General features: G+C 43.3%; 1 protein-coding gene and 1 long non-coding RNA gene across 2 annotated transcripts; both read right to left on the bottom strand.

Annotated features, from left to right (window-relative positions):
• Nucleotides 1-522: 522 nt before the first annotated feature.
• On the bottom strand, nucleotides 523-17,103 carry LOC125000755 (CD48 antigen-like). Its single transcript, XM_047576403.1, has 6 exons — nucleotides 16,983-17,103; nucleotides 16,140-16,439; nucleotides 14,852-15,142; nucleotides 4,652-4,765; nucleotides 4,243-4,304; nucleotides 523-1,718 (listed from the first exon to the last, which is right to left on the bottom strand). The coding sequence occupies exons 1-6, from the start codon at nucleotides 17,029-17,031 to the stop codon at nucleotides 1,677-1,679; spliced, it is 858 nt and encodes a 285-aa protein (XP_047432359.1). The 5' UTR covers nucleotides 17,032-17,103; the 3' UTR covers nucleotides 523-1,676.
• Nucleotides 10,594-14,011, bottom strand: LOC125000790. The gene is made up of 3 exons (XR_007111387.1): nucleotides 11,986-14,011; nucleotides 11,655-11,716; nucleotides 10,594-10,885 (listed from the first exon to the last, which is right to left on the bottom strand). It is a non-coding gene; the product is annotated as an uncharacterized LOC125000790 (long non-coding RNA).
• Nucleotides 17,104-18,897: the final 1,794 nt, after the last annotated feature.

The following is an 18,897-nucleotide window of genomic DNA, read 5'->3' as shown; positions in this document are numbered from 1 at the left end:
AGACACAGGTGAGATGCATGAGGACAATCACACCAGGAGAAACCAATTAACAATCACGAGACAAGGATCGTCCCAAAACATTTACTGTATATACGTGCTGCTTAGAAGTTTATGGACCCTTCACAACTTTCTATGTTTCTTCATAAAAATCATTCAAAACCTCAGCAGACTGAAAGTAGACAAAGAGAACTCAAACAAACACATCAATCAGAAATATTATACTTTAATGTATTTAATTATTCAAGAAAAGTAATGATTTGCTCCTATCTGTGAGGTGTAAAACTATGTGAGCTCCTTGTAACTACATGTTTGTGGTAACAGCTGATCAGTGTCATGTTCTTCTTTAACCGTTCTACTGGAGAACCACTGGTGTTCTTGGGCTCCTTGTCTTCCTCCATGACCCAGTTTCTCTTCACATTCAGCTCATGGACTCATGTCCTGACATTTTCTTTTAGAGTTCACTGGTAGAATTCACAGTTCATTGGTCCATCAATGATGAGCAGATGCAGCAGAACAGGCCCAAACCAGGACATTTGCGCCCCCATGTTTCATGGAGGGATGAGGTTCTGATGCTGGAATGCAGTGTTGGTTCATCTCCAAACATTTAAACCAAACTATTCTAGTCTGGTCTCATCTGTCAAAACAGTGGCACAAGTAGGAAGGAGTGGAAGTAACTGAATCAGCTTAGAGCTAACAACAGCTTGGCTGGAGAAAAGTGACTGTGCACAGAGAGAAATATGCTGAAAGTTGAGGTCGTCTTTTGAAAACAAAAGGTTGAAAATAAACTTGTTTTTGCTTTTTGTAATGTTCTGGTTGACAGACGTCTGTCTGTGTTAGTGGAGGAAAACCACATAGGTCTTCCTGTTCCATTTAAACCAGTACATGGCGGATGAAAGCAGCGCTGCAGTGTCTCTGTCTGTCGGTCTGGTCGACCACAGCTCAGCATCTATAAGAGACATGATCAGCTCATGACAAAACCTAAAAACTGTCTTATATTTCTATAGAAACCAACCACAGAGCTCACTTTCCCACAGGACGTGTTCTCTGTGCATTTTAACCTTTGAGCGTCCACTCCTCCACCCGTGGAAAGATGACGAAAGCAAACACGTTCAACAACAGGTTTAATTGTATGTGACCGGTCTTTAATTATTCAGCTCCTGTTTGTTTGAGCGGTTCACACACATAAAGTAGAGAACACATTTTACATTACATCACAATGATGTGGACTTTATTACAGAGCTGTAAGTCATTCAGTATTTTAACAGGAAGTAAAGACGATGATTGATTTAAAAATGGTGACTTAATAACTTTGATAAGGAATGACTTCACAGCACAGAGACAAAAATAGAAGCGAACCTTGTAGAAAGTGTTGTATGTTGATGTGTTGATGTAAAGAAGTGATCACCGCAGATTAGTTTTCTCTTACATTTAAAAAGGTTGATTGTAAGAAAAAACAATGTCAAAAACTCTTGAAGGAGCTTCAGGTGCCGACTGTAGAATCTCCTCTTGTTGAGCTCCAACACTCTCCTTACATCTGATATTTAACAGCTGGTACTTTAACACTCAACAACTGATCACTTGGTTTCAATCTAATCAGCTCAGATTAATGGACTCACTCAGTTGCTCATCAGATGTTCCTGAAGGAGCCTTGGGTTCATGTAATAGACTGTTGTCAGTTAACAGCAACTGGTCCAGGATGAACCTGAGAAATTCTCCCCCTGCAGAGAAAGAAACACAAAACACAGGAAGTAAGAGACAGTCCAATGCTCCTCAAAATCCTACATTCATTCATTCATTCATTCTCCATCTGTTTATCTGAGATCTGGTCTCAGTGGCTACAGACCAAGTAAAGAACTCCAGATGTCCTTCATCCCAAAACATTCCAGTTGTTCCTGGTGGATCCCAAGGCGTTCCCAGGCCAGAGATATATAATCCCTTCACTGAGTTATGGGTCTGACCCGGGGGTCTCCTCCTGACTGACCTGCCTGGTAAACCTCCAAAGGGAAGCAGCCATGGGGGCATCCAAACGAGAAGCCAAAACCACCTCAGCTGGACCCTTTCAATGTGAAGGAGCAGTGGTTCTACTCTGAGCTCCCTTTGAAAGTCCAAGCTCCTCACCCTGTCTCTAAGGCTGAGCCCAGTCAGCCTTCAGAGAAACCTCATTTCAGCTGCTTGTAACCTTGATGTCATTCTATCAGTCACTACCCACAGGTCATGATCAAAGGTGACGACTGGAAATTCTTCAAAAAATGATCAAATTCCAACAGAACTACAGAAAAAAGGGAAGGCCATCGACAGACTCCTTCATTAGCGTTGGTATACGGGGGAAGCCACACCGTGTATTTATAGACTCCCCAAAATACACAAGGAAGGAGCCCCACTCAGACCCATTGTCAGCAGTATAAACTCTGTCACAGACTACATCGCCAAGCATTTGGCATCCATCCTGTCTCCGTTGGTAGGCAACACCCCACAACACATCGAAAATTCCAGGGATTTTGTGAAGTCAAGAATGTCACACTGGGCCCAGAAGAAACCATCGTATCCTGTGATGTGACCTCACTGTTCACCTGCATTCCCACCAGAGAAGCTACGGATACAGTACAGAAAAGACTGCAGAAGGACGACACCTCACCCCAGAACAAGTCTGTGTGTTACTCGACCTGTGCCTGACCACCACCTATTTCCATTTTAATGGAGGTTTCTACAGGCAGAAACACGGCTGTGTGATGGGGTCACCACCGTCACTGATCGTGGCCAATCTCTACATGGAGGAAGTAGAGACCAGAGCCCTGGACACCTTTGCAGGTTCCACCCCACCCACTCGTACAGGTATGTGGACGACACCTGGGTCATAATCAGGACAGAGGAGATGGAACCCTTCACACAACACATCAATGCAGTGGACAGCAACATCAAGTTCACCTGGGGGGACATCAGGGGGGATAGCCTGGTCTTTTTGGACTGTTTGGTGCATGTTGAAGAAGACTGAAGCTTCAACATTGAAGTATATAGAAAACCCACGCACATAGACCAGCACTTATTATTTGATTCACACCACCCTCTGGAACACAAACTAGGAGTCATCAGAACCCTCCAGCACCGAGCACAGACTGGAACCACAAGACCGGATGGAAAGTACAAGGAGGGACAACACATCAAACAAACCCTCAAAACATGTGGATATCCCAACTGGGCCTTTGCCAAAGGCTCAAAAAGATATCCCAGGAAAGACAGGGAAGAGGAGCACAGCAGGAGGAAGAACATCATCATCCCTTACATAGCTGGTGTATCAGAGAAACTGAGGAGAATTTTCGGAAAACACCACATCCCAGTTTATTTCAAACCTGGCAGCACACTAAGACAGAAACTGGTCCACCCCAAAGACAAAACACCCAGACAAAAACAGAGTAATGTTGTGTTGCTGCTCAGTGTAGTGAGGAATGTACAGACTTGTACATTGAAGAAACTAAACAACCCATCCACAAAAAGGAGAGCCAGCTCATCAGGAAATGACTTAGAAGTCCACCTCCACCTGAAGGACAAAGGACACTGCTTTGAATATACCAACGTCAAAGTCCTGGCCAGAGAGGACAGATGGTTTGGGGGAGGAGTAAAGGAAGCCATCTAGGTCGAAGTAGAAAAAACCTTCTCCAAAACAGAGGAGGTGGACTGAGATTTAATTTGCCATCCATTTATAACTCAGTTTTGATTTCTGTCCCCAAGAAGTTTCAACAACATTCACACTTTGAGCCTCCAGGCTCCCACTGACAATAGCCTCATTAGTGCTCCATTCATAGGGTAAGTAGCCTAGGCACACAGCCCCCCTTTCACGACAGGTAAGTACCAGCCATTATGGAAATAGTGACCCCAGTTTCTGTTCAAGCAAGTTCGTGGTGAGTTGTACCCACAGAGTTTTTTCCTGTTTAAACCTCAATTTCCAACTAGTCTCAGAACTGAAGAAGCTACTCGGATGAGTGGCGAAACGTCTTCAAGAAATCCTACAAGTCCAGTTGTCTTTACTCAACAGAATCAGACTTCAGTAGTTCCTGTTTTTAAAGTGGATGCGCAGTCAACTATCAGCAGGTTATTGTGACACTGAAAAAACCATCAAACTGTGATGATTCTCATGTACACTCTGAGTTAAAAGGAGTATTTTCTCCTAAATGACAGTGAGCGTAAACACATGTGAATCATGTCAGTATGTTCAGATTGGACTGATTATCTAGAGGAGGCACTGACCTGACTGCGTCTGCATACGTTGACGTTGGTATACTGTACGTATGTCTTCATGTCCGCCCAATCTGCGAAGATAGAAAGATGAAGTCAGACAAGTGCAACTTTATGAAGCAGTTTCTGTAGGTTCAGTATTAGGATTACTCAGAGTTTGACAGTTACAATAAAGACAATAAAACATTTAGAAGAATGAGACTCTATGACGCAAGAACGTCGTAATAAAAGGTTAACATGTATGATGGGTTTAAAAAAGATCAGAAATGTGACCAGATTTAGAAACTCAGAGAATAGATGTAGTCCAGACACCAGAGATATAACTGCATTATCGTACTTTGAAATATTATTAAAACGGGATCAAACATATTCATTTAAAATCTAATCAGTGGCATTAAATAGTAACAGAGCTGAAACCTGCCTTGTGTTTGACTCATTGTTTTCTTTATGTGAGGATACTTGAATCTGATGAACCAGGCAGCCGGTCCAACAAGAACAACACCAACGATGACAGAGATTATAATGGGCATCAAATCTGTTGAATAAAGAAATAAAATATGTTACAACAAAAACCATTAAAAAATTGAGAGTTCATTTTTAGAATGACTCTTACGATGTCTTTGGTCTGGGTTGTCTGATCCTTGGCTCATTTTTCCTCCACAGAACATTGTCACATTGACTGGAAGAGTCTTGTTCTCTGCAGGGTTGGAAGCCACACATCTGAATGAAGAGCTGAAGTCGTGCTCGTGTACAGAGAGAAGCAGAGAGACAGCAGAGCTGCTCTGGTTCAGGATCTCCTCGTCTTTGTACCAGGACAGTGTGGTCTCTTCAGCCACAGAACACAGCAGGGAGCAGCTCTCAGAGCTCAAATTTAGTTTTCCCACTGCAGGAGATGGGACAGGGTCTGCAGAGGAAAGAGACATGAAGACCCCTGATTTTACAAACTACACTTCAATCACTGCCTTTACTCAGGTTCATCAGGGAAAGTCAAGAGGAAACATTTTCACATTGATGTTTGTTGTCTGGAGGTTCTCAGTCATCCAGGTCATGGTGTGGGTGAGTGTTGATGGGTAAGTGGCACAAAGGGAGAAACGGTAGGAGGGCAGTTCGAAATTTATCACCACATGCAATCAGGAATGTCGGCCAGGACACCACTTCAAGGCCAGGATGTTAAGGCAAGGAAGGAAGAAAGCTGGAGGTGATGCAGGAATTCTTATACCAAGATCGGGGATCAATAACAGTGAAGAGAGATAATGGGTCTTTCAGGATTTGTTTGTGTGGTTCTGAAAACAAAGGGAGTTGATAACAATGAGCACACGGCTACAACATAACATATCTGGATCTATGTCTCCGTCACCCCCTTGCATATCACCACAGTCCCCCCATCATCCACCACCCATGGCCTCACCCTCACCTCCTGCCAGGCACAGAGAGAGTTTTCCATCAACCCCAGGCTCCTCAGGGTGTGTGCTGGGCAGCTGGCTGGAATCTTTCAGCATCTCTTTAACCTCTCCCTGAGGTTGATGAAGTTACCCGACCTTTGGACCTCTTGCATCGTTCTAGTACCAAAGAAGGGACGTCCCAGTGCTCCCAATGACTACAGGCCAGTGGCATTAACATCACATGTTATGAAGTCATTTGAGAGGTTGGTTCTCCTGCACCTGAGGGATCCGCTGTCTGTTTTCCTGGACCCTCTGCAGTTTACTAACCGGCAACTCATGGGTGATGAGGATGCCATCATTTTCCTCACTCATAAGGCCCTGTCTCATCTGGAGAGTGCTGTAAGCACTGTGAGAGTCACTTTGTTTGACTTCTCCAGTGCCTTAAACAGCATCCAACCCATCCTCTTGAGAGACAAGCTACTGGACATGCATCTTTACCCTGACATGGCTGCCTGGATTCTGGACGACCTCACAGGACGACCGTAGTATGTCAGGGTGGATGGCTGCACATCAGAGGTACTGACGAGCAACACAGGGGTGCCCCAAGGAACGGTACTGGCACCATTCTTCTTCACCCTCTGCACCTCCGACTTCTACAACTCCGGCACCAGCCACCTCCAAAAGTTTTCCAATGACTCTTCCATAGTCGGATGTATCACCAATGACGAGGAGAAGGAGTACGGAGGACTGATCGAGAGCTTTGTTGAGTGGAGTAACCGGAACCACCTACAACTCAACATCAGCAAGACTAAGGAGGTGGTGGTGGTGGACTACAGGAGGAACCGGAGGAGTCCTGTCCCAGTCACCATCCAGGGTGATGAGGTGGAGATTGTGGACACGTACAAGTTCCTTGGGGTCCACATCAACAATAAACCGGACTGGTCTCATAATAGTGACGCCCTCTACAGTAAATGACAAAGCAGGATGTTGTTCCTGAGGAGACTGAGGTCATTTGGCGTCTGTACTAGACTCCTCAAGACCTTCTACAGAAGCAAAGCGTATATGAGGCTAACAAGCCACCGCTAACTTAGCATGCTTATCATACAGCTGCTAATTCAATGCAACATCACCGTTATCCACAGATAAAAATTAACAAGCGAACCGATGCATTTTAACAGACACAAACACTCACCTCTTTCACAGTCACACACTCTTTAAAGCACCGGCTCCGGGAATGAACGTAGACGAACGAACTGTGTATATTAGAGTTTGTGATTGCTGCGGGTGCACAACACTGTGGGGACCTGACCGCGTGACCACGCGGCCGCGCGTTATATAGAACATTCTGCGGACGCGTGATCACGTGATCACAGTGCCCCAACGGGATGTGGTGCAGAACACATACAGAAAATAACACAGCCTTTTGTACACATGGTTTATCCAGAACAAGCAGAAAACAAGACAAACTGAACTTGGAGAGTTTCTTGAAAATGTTTCATCCACGTCTTCAGGTCTTAGTCTAGTGGGAGTTTGGGTTTAAATATGAAGAGAAACTTATTTGACCTGTAGTTGGAGGAGACTGTTTTGATCTGGTCTTTCTCCAAAGGTCTTTTTAGAGCCACTTTGGGAACATAGTGAGCAGCAGACTGGCCGATAATCCAGCATGAATTTATGTCACAGGTGTTAAACAAACGACCCACGAGCCAAACGTGGCCCTCCAGAGGATCTGATCTGGCCCACAGCAGGAATTTACAAAATGTGAAAAATTTACATAGTAACAACTGTTATCTCTAATTTATCCACTGTTTCATTCAGAGAAGTGAACAGAACACAACACTGAGACTCAGGACTAAACAGCAGACAGACATGAGCCCAAACTACTACACTTATTTCTTAAGAATTTCATTTTTAAAGTGCAGCTTATTAAATACAAACATTCTCTGTATTTACTTGTTCTTTTTTGTGCTTAAGTTAATCAATGTAAGTTACAGGTTAGAGAAACAAAGTGTGGATCTCCAGTGGAGAGTGGTGCATGGGGCACATATAGTTCATAAAACAGGAAGTCAAACTGAAGAGACTCCTGGTTCAGTTGTCCCAGAGTGGCTCCTCTCTTCTCTTTACAGTGGTTCATTGGTTCAGGACATGTTTTAGAGGAAAGATTTTTAATTTATGGTCCAGGATATGAAACATCTTCTAGAAACTCTACAAGTCCAGTTGCTCTTGTTTTCATCTGTTTTTCAATATTGATGCTTGTTGGTCTGAATGTGATCACTGACATTAAAGTCTCAAAGATTTTCATTTGAATAAAAGTCTGTGAATCATCAAAGCATTAAACACTCAGATTAAAAAACAATAGACAGACAGATCTCTGCAGCAGTCATTATTAAGAACACAGTAGAACTTGACCTTTACAATCAACCAGAACCAGAAACTACAGGTGTCACCAAACCAACCAGGACTGAAGTGTTGACTCTAAGTGGAGGATTCCCAGATCAAGCAGCAGCATATGAACAGGATGTGGATGTTATTAGAACAATGACAGCACCAAGACACGAAGAAATGGAACTTACCAAACACTGAGAGTTTATAAGATGTGGTGGAAGTTCTTCCTTTTCTAGAGCCAACAGAATAAACTCCTGAGTCGTTCTTCTTCAGACCTGTGAGTGTAAAGAGTCCAGTGGTTTGGTCCCAGTGAAGTTTGTTCATGTAAATGTCCTCTTGTATATCAAGTCCCATTGTATTCACCAGAGCAATTGGGTTTACTCCATATGACAGAAATCCTTTCTCCATCACAGGGTCAGGTATTGTGATGTTCCCTCCCACAGTTCCTGTCAGGTTCTTCTTCACCTCCTCAGTTTCAGACAATCTAATCACTGTAAAACATAAAGAGACATGACAGTAAATATCAAGTCTCAGCCTCTGATCAACATGAACAGGAAGTCTGCTGCAGCGTTGTCAGGTTCTGTCTTTAGCTACGTCATCGTTAGGTCTGACCAGTCGGAGCTACTTTCAGCCTCTTCCTGAATCTCTTTATTTCACCATGATGTACGATGTCTGCAGCAACAAGCACAGCTCCAGGTTCTAATAATCAGTCTAGTGTCTTGTTGCTTGTTGTTACTCTCTTTCTTTAAGATTAAAAACAAAACAAGTGATGAGACTAAAGAAAGAAATTCTCTAATTTTATTCAGTGATCATCTGATGAGATTTAACAGTCACTGGCTTCATGTTTCATTCACATGTAGAGGAAGAAATGTGAAGAAGGGAAAAGTTGATCACTGATCTCAAATCCCCAGTAAAGAGAAGCAGCAGAATGATCTGTAATGATATTTATTCTAAGCCAGAGAAGCTCTTCATGTTTCTACTCTGTTTCCTTCCATCAGCTCAGCGAAAAGTCTCAGATTTTCCATGGAGACTTACCTAAGAAGAGGAAGATGATGGTCCTCCGTGGCTCCATCACTGGAGACATAAAGCACCATTAAATGGAAACAGACATGGTGAAGTGAAGCTGATCCGTGAAGACAGTAGAGGACTGACTCTGGTCTCAAGTTTATAGACGGGACTGAACCATTAGATCATTGTGGGCGGGGGGGTTTACTTCAGCTGCAGGAAGGAGTTATTTTCGTATTTCTCTTCATCAGAATGTTGCTGATACCACAAAGACTTGATCAACAGATATTTACTGTACATACGTGCTGCTTAGAAGTTTATGGACCCTTCACAACTTTCTTTGTTTCTTCATAAAAATGATTCAAAACCTCAGCAGACTGAAAGTAGACAAAGAGAACCCAAACAAACACATCAATCAGAAATATTGTACTTAACTATATTTAAATATTCAAGAAAAGTAATGATTTGCTCATATCTGTGAGGTGTAAAACTATGTGAGTCCTTGTAACTAAATGTTTGTGATAACAGCTGATCAGTGTCTTTTCTTCTTTAACCGTTCTACTGGAGAACCACTGGTGTTCTTGGGCTCGTTGTCTTCCTCCATGACCCAGTTTCTCTTCACATTCAGCTCATGGACTCATGTCCTGACATTTTCTTTTAGAGTTCACTGGTAGAATTCACAGTTCATTGGTCCATCAATGATGAGCAGATGCAGCAGAACAAGAACAAACCAGGACATTAACGCCCCCATGTTTCATGGAGGGATGAGGTTCTGATGCTGGAATGCAGTGTTTGTTCATCTCCAAACATGACGATGCCCAAACATTTAAACCAAACTATTCTACTCTGGTCTCATCTGTCAAAACAGTGGCACAAGTAGAAAGGAGTGGGAGTAACTGAATCAGCTGAGAGCTAACAACAACTTACCTGAACAACGTAACTGAAAATAAACTTGTTTTTGCTTTTTGTAATGTTCTGGTTGACAGACGTCTGTCTGTGTTAGAGGAGGAAAACCACATAGGTCTTCCTGTTCCATTTAAACCAGTACATGGCGGATGAAAGCAGCGCTGCACTGTCTCTGTCCGTCGGTCTGGTCGACCACAGCTCAGCATCTATAAGAGACATGATCAGCTCATGACAAAACCTAGAAACTGTCTTATATTTTTATAAAAACCAACCACAGAGCTCACATTCTCACATAACGTTTTCTCTGTGCATTTTAACCTTTGAGTGTCCACTCCTCCACCCGTGGAAAGATGACAAAAGCAAACATGTTCAACACCAGATTCAATTTTATGTGAACTTTCTTTAATTATTCAGCTCCTGTTTGTTTGAGTGGTTCACACACATAAAGTAGAGAACACATTTCACATTACATCACAATGCTGTGGACTTTATTACAGATCTGTAATTCATTCAGTGTTTTAACAGGAAGTAAACAAAGTGATTGATTTAAAAATGGAGACTTCCCTGACTTTGATAAGGAATGACTTCACAGCACAGAGACAAAAATAGAAGTGAACCTTGTAGAAAGTGTTGTATGTTAATATGTTGATGTAAAGAAGTCATCACCGCTGACAAGTCTTCTCTTATATTTAAAAGAGGTTTATTGCATGAAACAACAATGTCAAAAACTCTTGAAGGAGCTTCAAGTGCCGACTGTAGAATCTCCTCTCGTTCAGCTCCAACACTCTCCTTACATCTGATATTTAACAGCTGATACTTTAACACTCAACAACTGATCACTTGGTTTCAATCTAATCAACTCAGATTAATGAACTCTCTCAGTTGCTCATCAGAGGTTCCTGAAGGAGCCTTGGGTTCATATAACAGACTGTTGTCAGATAACAGCAACTGGTCCAAGATGAACTTGAGAAATTCTCCCCCTGCAGAGAAAGCAACACAAAACACAGGAAGTAAGAGACGGTCCAATGCTCCTCAAAATTTACATTAATTCATTCATTCATTCATTCATTCATTCATTCTCTGTCTGTTTATCTGAACTGGTCTCGGTGGCTACAGGCCAAGTAAAGAACTCCAGATGTCCTTCATCCCAACAAAACATTCCAGTTGTTCCTGGTGGATCCCGAGGCGTTCCCAGGCCAGAGATATATAATCCCTCCACTGAGTTCTGGGTCTGACCTGGGCTCTCCTCCTGACTGACCTGCCTGGTAAACCTCCAAAGGGAAGCAGTCATGGGGGCACCCAAACAAGAAGCCTGAACCACCTCAGCTGGACCCTTTCAATGCGAAGGAGCAGTGGTTCTACTCTGAGCTCCTTCTGAAAGTCCAAGCTCCTCACCCTGTCTCTAAGGCTGAGCCCAGTCACCCTTCAGAGGAACCTCATTTCAGCTGCTTGTAATCTTGATGTCATTCTTTCAGTCACTACCCACAGGTCATGATCAAAGGTGACGACTGGAAATTCTTCAAAAACTGATCAAATTCCCACAGACTCAGATTTGAGTATTTCCTGTTATTAAAGTGGATGTGCAGTCAACTATCAGCAGTTTATTGTGACACTGAACAAACCATCAAACTGATGATTCTCAGGTACGCTCTGAGTTAAAAGGAGCATTTACTTCTCAATGAGGTGTAAACACATGTGAATCATGTGAGTATGTTCAGATTGGACTGATTATCCAGAGGAGGCACTGACCTAGCTGCGTCTGCATACGTTGACATTGGTATACTGCACGTGTGTTTTCATGTCCGCCCAATCTGTGAAGATACAAAGATAAAGTCAGACAAGTACAACTTTATTTATGAGATAGATAGATAGATAGATGCTTTATTTATCCCAAACTGGGAAATTTGACAGTTGCAGCAGCATTGTACAGTCACTTAACACCATACATACAACATAACAGGAAAAAAATAACAATGAACTATTTACCCAATATTTACAAGAGTATGGAATAAGTGAGTTGAAATAAGTGAATAAAAAGGAGGGAGTAGAAATAATGTCTACAGTGTTATCTGTCACATACCGATGAGGAATTAAACAGGCGTGTAAATTGAGGCAGGGATGATTTCCTGTAGTGTTCTTTGAGACAACGGAGTTCTCTAAGTCTCTTGGAGAAGGAGCTCTGTTGTCTGTCTATCGTCTGGTGGAGAGGATGGCCAGGATTATCCATGATTGATAACAGTTTGTTTAGTGTCCTCCTCTCCACCACCACTTCAAAAGTTTCCTGTGTGTAGCCAATTACAGAGCCAGAGGGTGCTGGCCACAACAGACTAGTAGAAGATCTCCAGCATCTTACTGCACACGGTGAAGGATCTCAGCTTCCTCAGGAAGTAGAGTCTGCTGCAGCCCTTCTTGTACACAGCTGTACTGTTGGTCCTCCAGTTCAGTCTGCTGTCGATGGTCACTCCTAGGTATTTGTACTCCTTCAGCACATCCACATCCCTGCCAAGGATGCTGAGGGGCTGAGGATCTGTTCACTTCCTCCTGAAGTCAATCCCCATCTCTTTGGTCTTGTCCAAGTTAAACAGCAGGTGATTCCTCCAGCCCACTCCACAAATCTGTCCACCAGTCCTTTATACTCCTCCTCCACCGCTTATACACCCCACAACTGCAGAGTCATCAGAAAATTTCTGGATGTGTCATGACTCAGAGTTGTGTTGAAAGTCAGTGGTGTATAAGGTGAACAGTAAAGGAGTGAGCACAGTCCCCTGTCGGCCTCCCACACCACTCACCACCACGTCAGACAGGACACTTCCCAGACGCACAAACTGTGGCCTGTCTGTCAGGTAGTCAGTGATCCAGGAGACAGTGGATGCACCAACACCCATCAACTGCAGCTTCCCACCCAGCAACAAAGGCTGGATGGTGTTGAAGGCGCTGAAGAAATCAAAGAAAGTGATTCTCAATGAGCCTCCACCACCATCCAGGTGTGAGTGAGTGAGTGAGCTGCAGCAGATAGATGACAGCGTCATCCACCCCCAGACTCGGCTGGTAGGCAAACTGTAGGGGGTCTAAAGACCATCTCACCTGTGGCCTTAGGTGGACCAGCACCAACCTCTCCAGCACCAGTACATGGGATGTAAGGGTCACTGGACGGTAATCACTGAGGCCAGATGGAGATGACTTCCTGGCAACGGGAACAAGGCAGGAGGCCTTCAACAGATGCAGTACCCCCTCCAGGCTGAGGCTCAGGAAGAAGAGATGTTGGAGAACAGCAGACACCTGGCCGGCACTGGTCCTCAGTGTCCTGGGGCTGATGCCATCAGGTCCTGCAGCCTTTGGGGGGAGTGACAGGGGGGAGAAGTGTAGTGAGAATCTTCAGGTCGTTGGTGATCCATGGTTTATTGTTGGCGAAACAGCAGGCAGTGCTGGGGAGTATGACAGAGTTCTCACAGAATTTGATATAATCTGAGATGCAGTCTGCCATGCTGCTGATATCTTCCCCATGAGGCTGACAGAGGGCCTCCCAGTCGGTGAACTCAAAGCAGTCCTGCAGGGCCTCCTCAGACTCCTGTGTCCACTTCCTTATTCCTTTTGGACACAGGCTGCCGTTGGACAAGAGGGACGTACTGGGATGAGCAGGACAAGGTTGTGATCAGACCTGCCTAGTGGGGGTAGGCAGTTGTACTGTATGCATTGCGGGTGTCACGGGTGTGACAATCAACATACTGGGTGAAGTCTGTAAGTGTTCTGTCCAAGGTGACGTGGCTGAAGTCCCCATTAATCACCATAAACAAATTAGGCTGCTGCGCCTGCAGACGGGAGACAGTGGTGTTGATGACGTCAGCAGCCACCTCAGCGTCGGCTGATGGGGGGAAGTAGACGGTGATCACAATGGGGGAAGTGAACTCCCTCTGCAAATAATAAGGACGCAATCCTACAGCCAATAGCTCCACATTTGGGGTACATAGACGCAGATGTGTCCAGGGTTGCACCACCGCTCATTCACATACAGCGCAATCCCACCTCCCTTCTTCTTACCGCTAGAAGTCACGTCTCTGTCCGCCCACACAGGTACAAAGCTAGGTGTTGCGATGCTGCGGTCCGGGATGTGCGAGTGCAACTATGTCTCCATAAAACACAATAAGCTGCACTCGCGGAATTTGCTGTTGATCAGCGCTGCTAGCTCGTCCGTCTTGTTTGAGAGAGAGCGAACGTTCCCCATGATGATCCCAGGAACGGCTGGCTTGTATTTCCTCTTCTTAGCTTTCACCTCCCTTCCAGCCCTGCAACCACAGCGTCAACTCCCTAACTCCTCCGGGATTACAGGCCTGGCTCTGGGCGGCAGTACAGGTTTACTAAGCGCTATCAGCTGGTCGCGTGTGTAAACAATGGCCATGCCGCTCTGTAGGTAACCCTCCCTTACAAAGAGTTACGAAAGCAACTCTTTGTAAGCAATAAAAGTGCAAGGAAAAAGTTGAGACTCCCCAAAACCATCGCCGTGCCAGTTGATGTAGAAAGAGATAGAAGAAAAACGACAAAAAAGTAACAATAAAGGTGGATAAAACACAAGAAGCACGCACCCAGGAGCTGCTGCAACAAACGCTCACCATGGCGCCAAGTAGCTAGAGCAGTTTCTGTAGGTTCAACTCACAGGAATCTAATTCAGAGAAACACTGACAAACTATTTCTACTATTACACAAACATAGTCATTTAAAATCTAATCAGTGGCATTAAATAGAATCAGAGCTGAAACCTGCCTTGTGTGGGTGGGTCTGTGTGAGGATACTTGAATTTGATGAACCAGGCAGTCAGTCCAACAAGAGCAACACCAGCAATGATGCCAGAGATTATAATGGGCATCAAATCTGTTGAATAAAGAAATAAAATATGTCACAACAACAACAACCATTAAAAATGAGATTTCATTTTTTAGAATGACTCTTACGATGTGTTTGGTCTGGGTTGTCTGATCCTTGGCTCTTCTTTCCTCCACAGAACATGGTCACATCGACCGGAAGAGTCTTCTTCTCTGTAGGGTTGGAAGCCACACATCTGAATGAAGAGCTGAAGTCCTGCTCGTGTACAGAGAGAAGCAGAGAGACAGCAGAGCTGCTCTGGTTCAGGATCTCCTCGTCTTTGTACCAGGACAGTGTGGTCTCTTCAGCCACAGAACATAGCAGGGAGCAGCTCTCAGAGCTCAAACTTAGTTTTTCCACTGCAGGAGATGGGACAGGGTCTGCAGAGGAAAGAGACATGGAGACTACTGACTTTACAAACTACACTTCACTCTTTGCCTTTACTCAGGTTCATCAGGGAAAGTCAAGAGGAAACATTTTCACATTGATGTTTGTTGTCATCCAGCGTGAATTTATGTCAAACAAACGACCCACGAGCCAAACGTGGCCCTCCAGAGGATCTGATCTGGCCCACAGCAGAAATTTAAAGTAACAACTGTTATCTCTAATTTATCCACTGTTTCATTCAGAGAAGTAGACAGAACACAACACTGAGACTCAGGACTAAACAGCAGACAGACATGAGCCCAAACTACTACACTTATTTCTTAAGAATTTCATTTTTATAGTGCAGCTTATTAAATACAAACATTCTCTGTATTTACTTGTTCTTTTTTGTGCTTAAGTTAATCAACCTAAGTTACAGGTTAGAGAAACAAAGTGTGGATCTCCGGTGGAGAGTGGTGCATGGGGCACATATAGAACACCATACTCCTGGTTCAGTTGTCCCAGAGTGGCTCCTCTCTTCTCTTTACAGTGTTTCATTGGTTCAGGACATGTTTTAGAGGAAAGGTGTTTAATTTATTGTCCAGGATATGAAACATCTTCTAGAAACTCTACAAGTCCAGTTGCTCTTGTTTTCATCTGTTTTTCAATATTGATGCTTGTTGTTGGTCTGAATGTGATCACTGACATTAAAGTCTCAATAAATTTCATTTGAATAAAAGTCTGTGAATCATCAAAGCATTAAACACTCAGATTAAAAAACAATAGACAGACAGATCTCTGCAGCAGTCATTATTAAGAACACAGTAGAACTTGCCCTTTACAATCAACCAGAACCAGAAACTACAGGTGTCATCAAACCAACCAGGACTGAAGTGTTGACTCTAAGTGGAGGATTCCCAGATCAAGCAGCAGCATATGAACTGGATATGGATGTTATTACAACAATGACAGCACCAAGACACACAAACTGGAAGAAGAAATGGAACTTACCAAACACTGAGAGTTTATAAGATGTGGTGAAAGTTCTTCCCTTTCTAGAGCCAACAGAATAAACTCCTGAGTCGACCGTCTTCAGACCTGTGAGTGTAAAGAGTCCAGTGGTTTGGTCCCAGTGAAGTCTGTTCATGTAAATGTCCTCTTCTATCTCATATTCCCTTTGTTTCACTGAAGCAATAACATTTACTCCATATGCCAGAAATCCTCTCTCCATCACAGGATCAGGTAGAGTGATGTTTCCTCCCACAGATCCTGTCAGGTTCTTCATCACCTCCTCAGTTTCAGACAATCTAACTGTAAAACATAAAGAGACACGACAGTAAACATCACGTCTCAGCCTCTGATCAACATGAACAGGAAGTCTGCTGCAGCGTTGTCAGGTTCTGTCTTTAGTTACGTCCTCGTTAGGTCTGACCAGTCTGAGCTACTTTCAGCCTCTTCCTGAATCTCTTTATTTAACCACGATGAACGATGTCTGCAGCAACAAGCACAGCTCCAGGTTCTAATAATCAGTCTAGTGTCTTGTTGTTTGTTGTTACTTCGTCTTTATGATTAAAAACAAAACAACTGATGAGACTAAAGAGAGAAATTCTCTAAATTTATTCAGTGATCATCTGATGAGATTTAACAGTCACTGGCTTCATGTTTCATTCACATGTAGAGGAAGAAATGTGAAGAAGAGAAAAGTTGATCATTGATCTCAAATCCCCAGTAAAGAGAAGCAGCAGAATGATCTGTGATGATATTTATTCTAAAGCCAGAGAAGCTCCTCATGTTTCTACTCTGTTTTCTTCCATCAGCTCAGGGAAAAGTCTCAGATCCTCCGTGAAGACTTACCTAAGAAGAGGAAGATGATGGTCCTCCAAGACTTCATCACTGGAGACATAAAGCACCATTAAATGGACAAAGACATGGTGAAGTGAAGCTGATCCGTGGAGACAGTAGAGGACGACTCTGGTCTCAGGTTTAGAGACAGGACTGAACCATTAGATCATTGTGGGCGGGGGGATTTACTTCTGGCTTTTGAAACATTCTATTTTAAATTTAAAAAAATATCTATAATATTTATTCAGTAAACAGTTACATTATTTAAATCATATTTTATTAACTGTGGGTAAAACCTTTTAATTCAGACTGTTATGTGGAGCGTCCTCGTGTTTTGGTGTCTTCCACTTCTTCTTTTCTTCTCTTATCTCACTGGGTTTTGTTTTTAACTGGTTCCTTCTTAATTGTTCACATGTTTCATGAAACAGCAAAGTCAGGAGTTGGCGACATAAGACCAGAATGTCTCTTCCACTTCTCTTTGTTGTTCTCATCATTTCTCTGTTTCCTCTGTTATTTTATCCAAAGCAGACGTACTTAGCAGCTGAATTAGTTTATTTCAGCTCATAATGGAAACAAGACTTCACATAGTTTGACTCCTCACTGATATGAACCAACGATTAAAAGCCTAATATTTCTCTTCCATGAGTTTGATTGGGTTCTTTTTGTTACTTTTAGAAAAATCTGATGTTCTGAGTCATTCTTTCTGCAGAAATGTTGACAAACCTGAGTTGAGCAAATACGTCTGCAACGTATCAGTCACAGGACACGTGTGGTTGATAACTGCTGTTTTGCAGAATACTGAACAGAAGTACAGAGGTTACACAGCAACAGGAAACCTACAGTCAACCACAGTTTAATGAGAAGTCTTTTAAAAGCTGAATGAGGCTGGTGAGGACTTTCAGGTAGTGGAGCACTTACATCATATCCACTGATTATACAACTACTGGATTCTAGCAAAATCCACTGAGAGGTTTTTATGGTACAGATGTTGAAGAAGAAGTCCTGGATCACAATCTCTGTTCCAGTTCATCCCAGACGTGTTGACTGGGGTTGAGTTCAGGACTGTGTAGGTCAAGGCCAAGATCTAAAATACCAACTCATAGATCCATGTCTTTGTGGTTCTTGCTTTGTTCACTGTGGCACAGTCATGTTGGAAGACAAAGGGGTCTTCTGAAAACTGTTGATGGGTCCAGTCTACACCCTGAAAACAAATACCACCTAATCCATTGAGGCAGGTGTTTGTTTTTAATGTAAAGCACTTTGTGTTGCATCTTTTAAGTATGAAAAGTGACTCTTTTTTATAGTAAATGTTACAATCAGGTTTTGGTCAGAGTTAGGGTTACGTTAGGGTTAAGGGTCAGATTCAAGGTAATGTTATGGTTAGCATTAGGTTTAGGGTTATCGTTTGCACAGTAACTGGAGTGACTTTTCACCCACACATCTGTCGATACTTTGGTTTATAACACAGCTTTCATCATTATTGAGAATTTCAGAATGTCAGGTGTTGGTAGAGGTAGGAAGAGGTGAGGACCCAAATGCAGGACTAGGATGAGGCTGGAAGTTCAAACAAAAGAAGTATTTAATAATCAAACAAAAGTCGCTGCAAGGCAGGAAAATCCAAAATCAAAAAAGAATCATGACATAGCATGGAAATGGAACATAGCAAGGAAAAACAAGGACACAGAAAGATGGAACATGGCGTGGAGACATTAAACGACACGGGCAGGGAACACACACAAAGCTGCAACTCCCACAGTCGCCAGATAAAGCACTGGGTGGAATGTTTTTTTAGCAACTCATACATTCAGTTAGAAGATGAAAAAAATGAGCTCTGTGTTTTCCCACTCTGAGTCTGAGTTCCCCTGAGGTTGCATTTATTAAACAATCCCACATTCCTGACACATGCAGGACATAATTCAAACCGGCT

This window comes from Mugil cephalus, chromosome 2 (assembly GCF_022458985.1).
Source record: "Mugil cephalus isolate CIBA_MC_2020 chromosome 2, CIBA_Mcephalus_1.1, whole genome shotgun sequence".
In the NCBI taxonomy this organism is placed as follows: domain Eukaryota; kingdom Metazoa; phylum Chordata; class Actinopteri; order Mugiliformes; family Mugilidae; genus Mugil; species Mugil cephalus.
Note: the sequence above shows the minus strand (reverse complement) of the source record. Positions and strands in the feature narration are given on the sequence as shown.

Bases quoted from the DNA above. Each gene is read 5' to 3' on its own strand.
- LOC125000755 (XM_047576403.1), bottom strand. From the start codon at position 17,031: ATGTCTCCAGTGATGAAGTCTTGGAGGACCATCATCTTCCTCTTCTTA. The intron at 4,766-14,851 runs GTAAGAGTCATT...TTTATTCAACAG, and splicing joins CAACCCAGACCAAACACATC to ATTTGATGCCCATTATAATC. The intron at 4,305-4,651 runs GCAGGTTTCAGC...CTATCTTCGCAG, and splicing joins AACAATGAGTCAAACACAAG to ATTGGGCGGACATGAAGACA.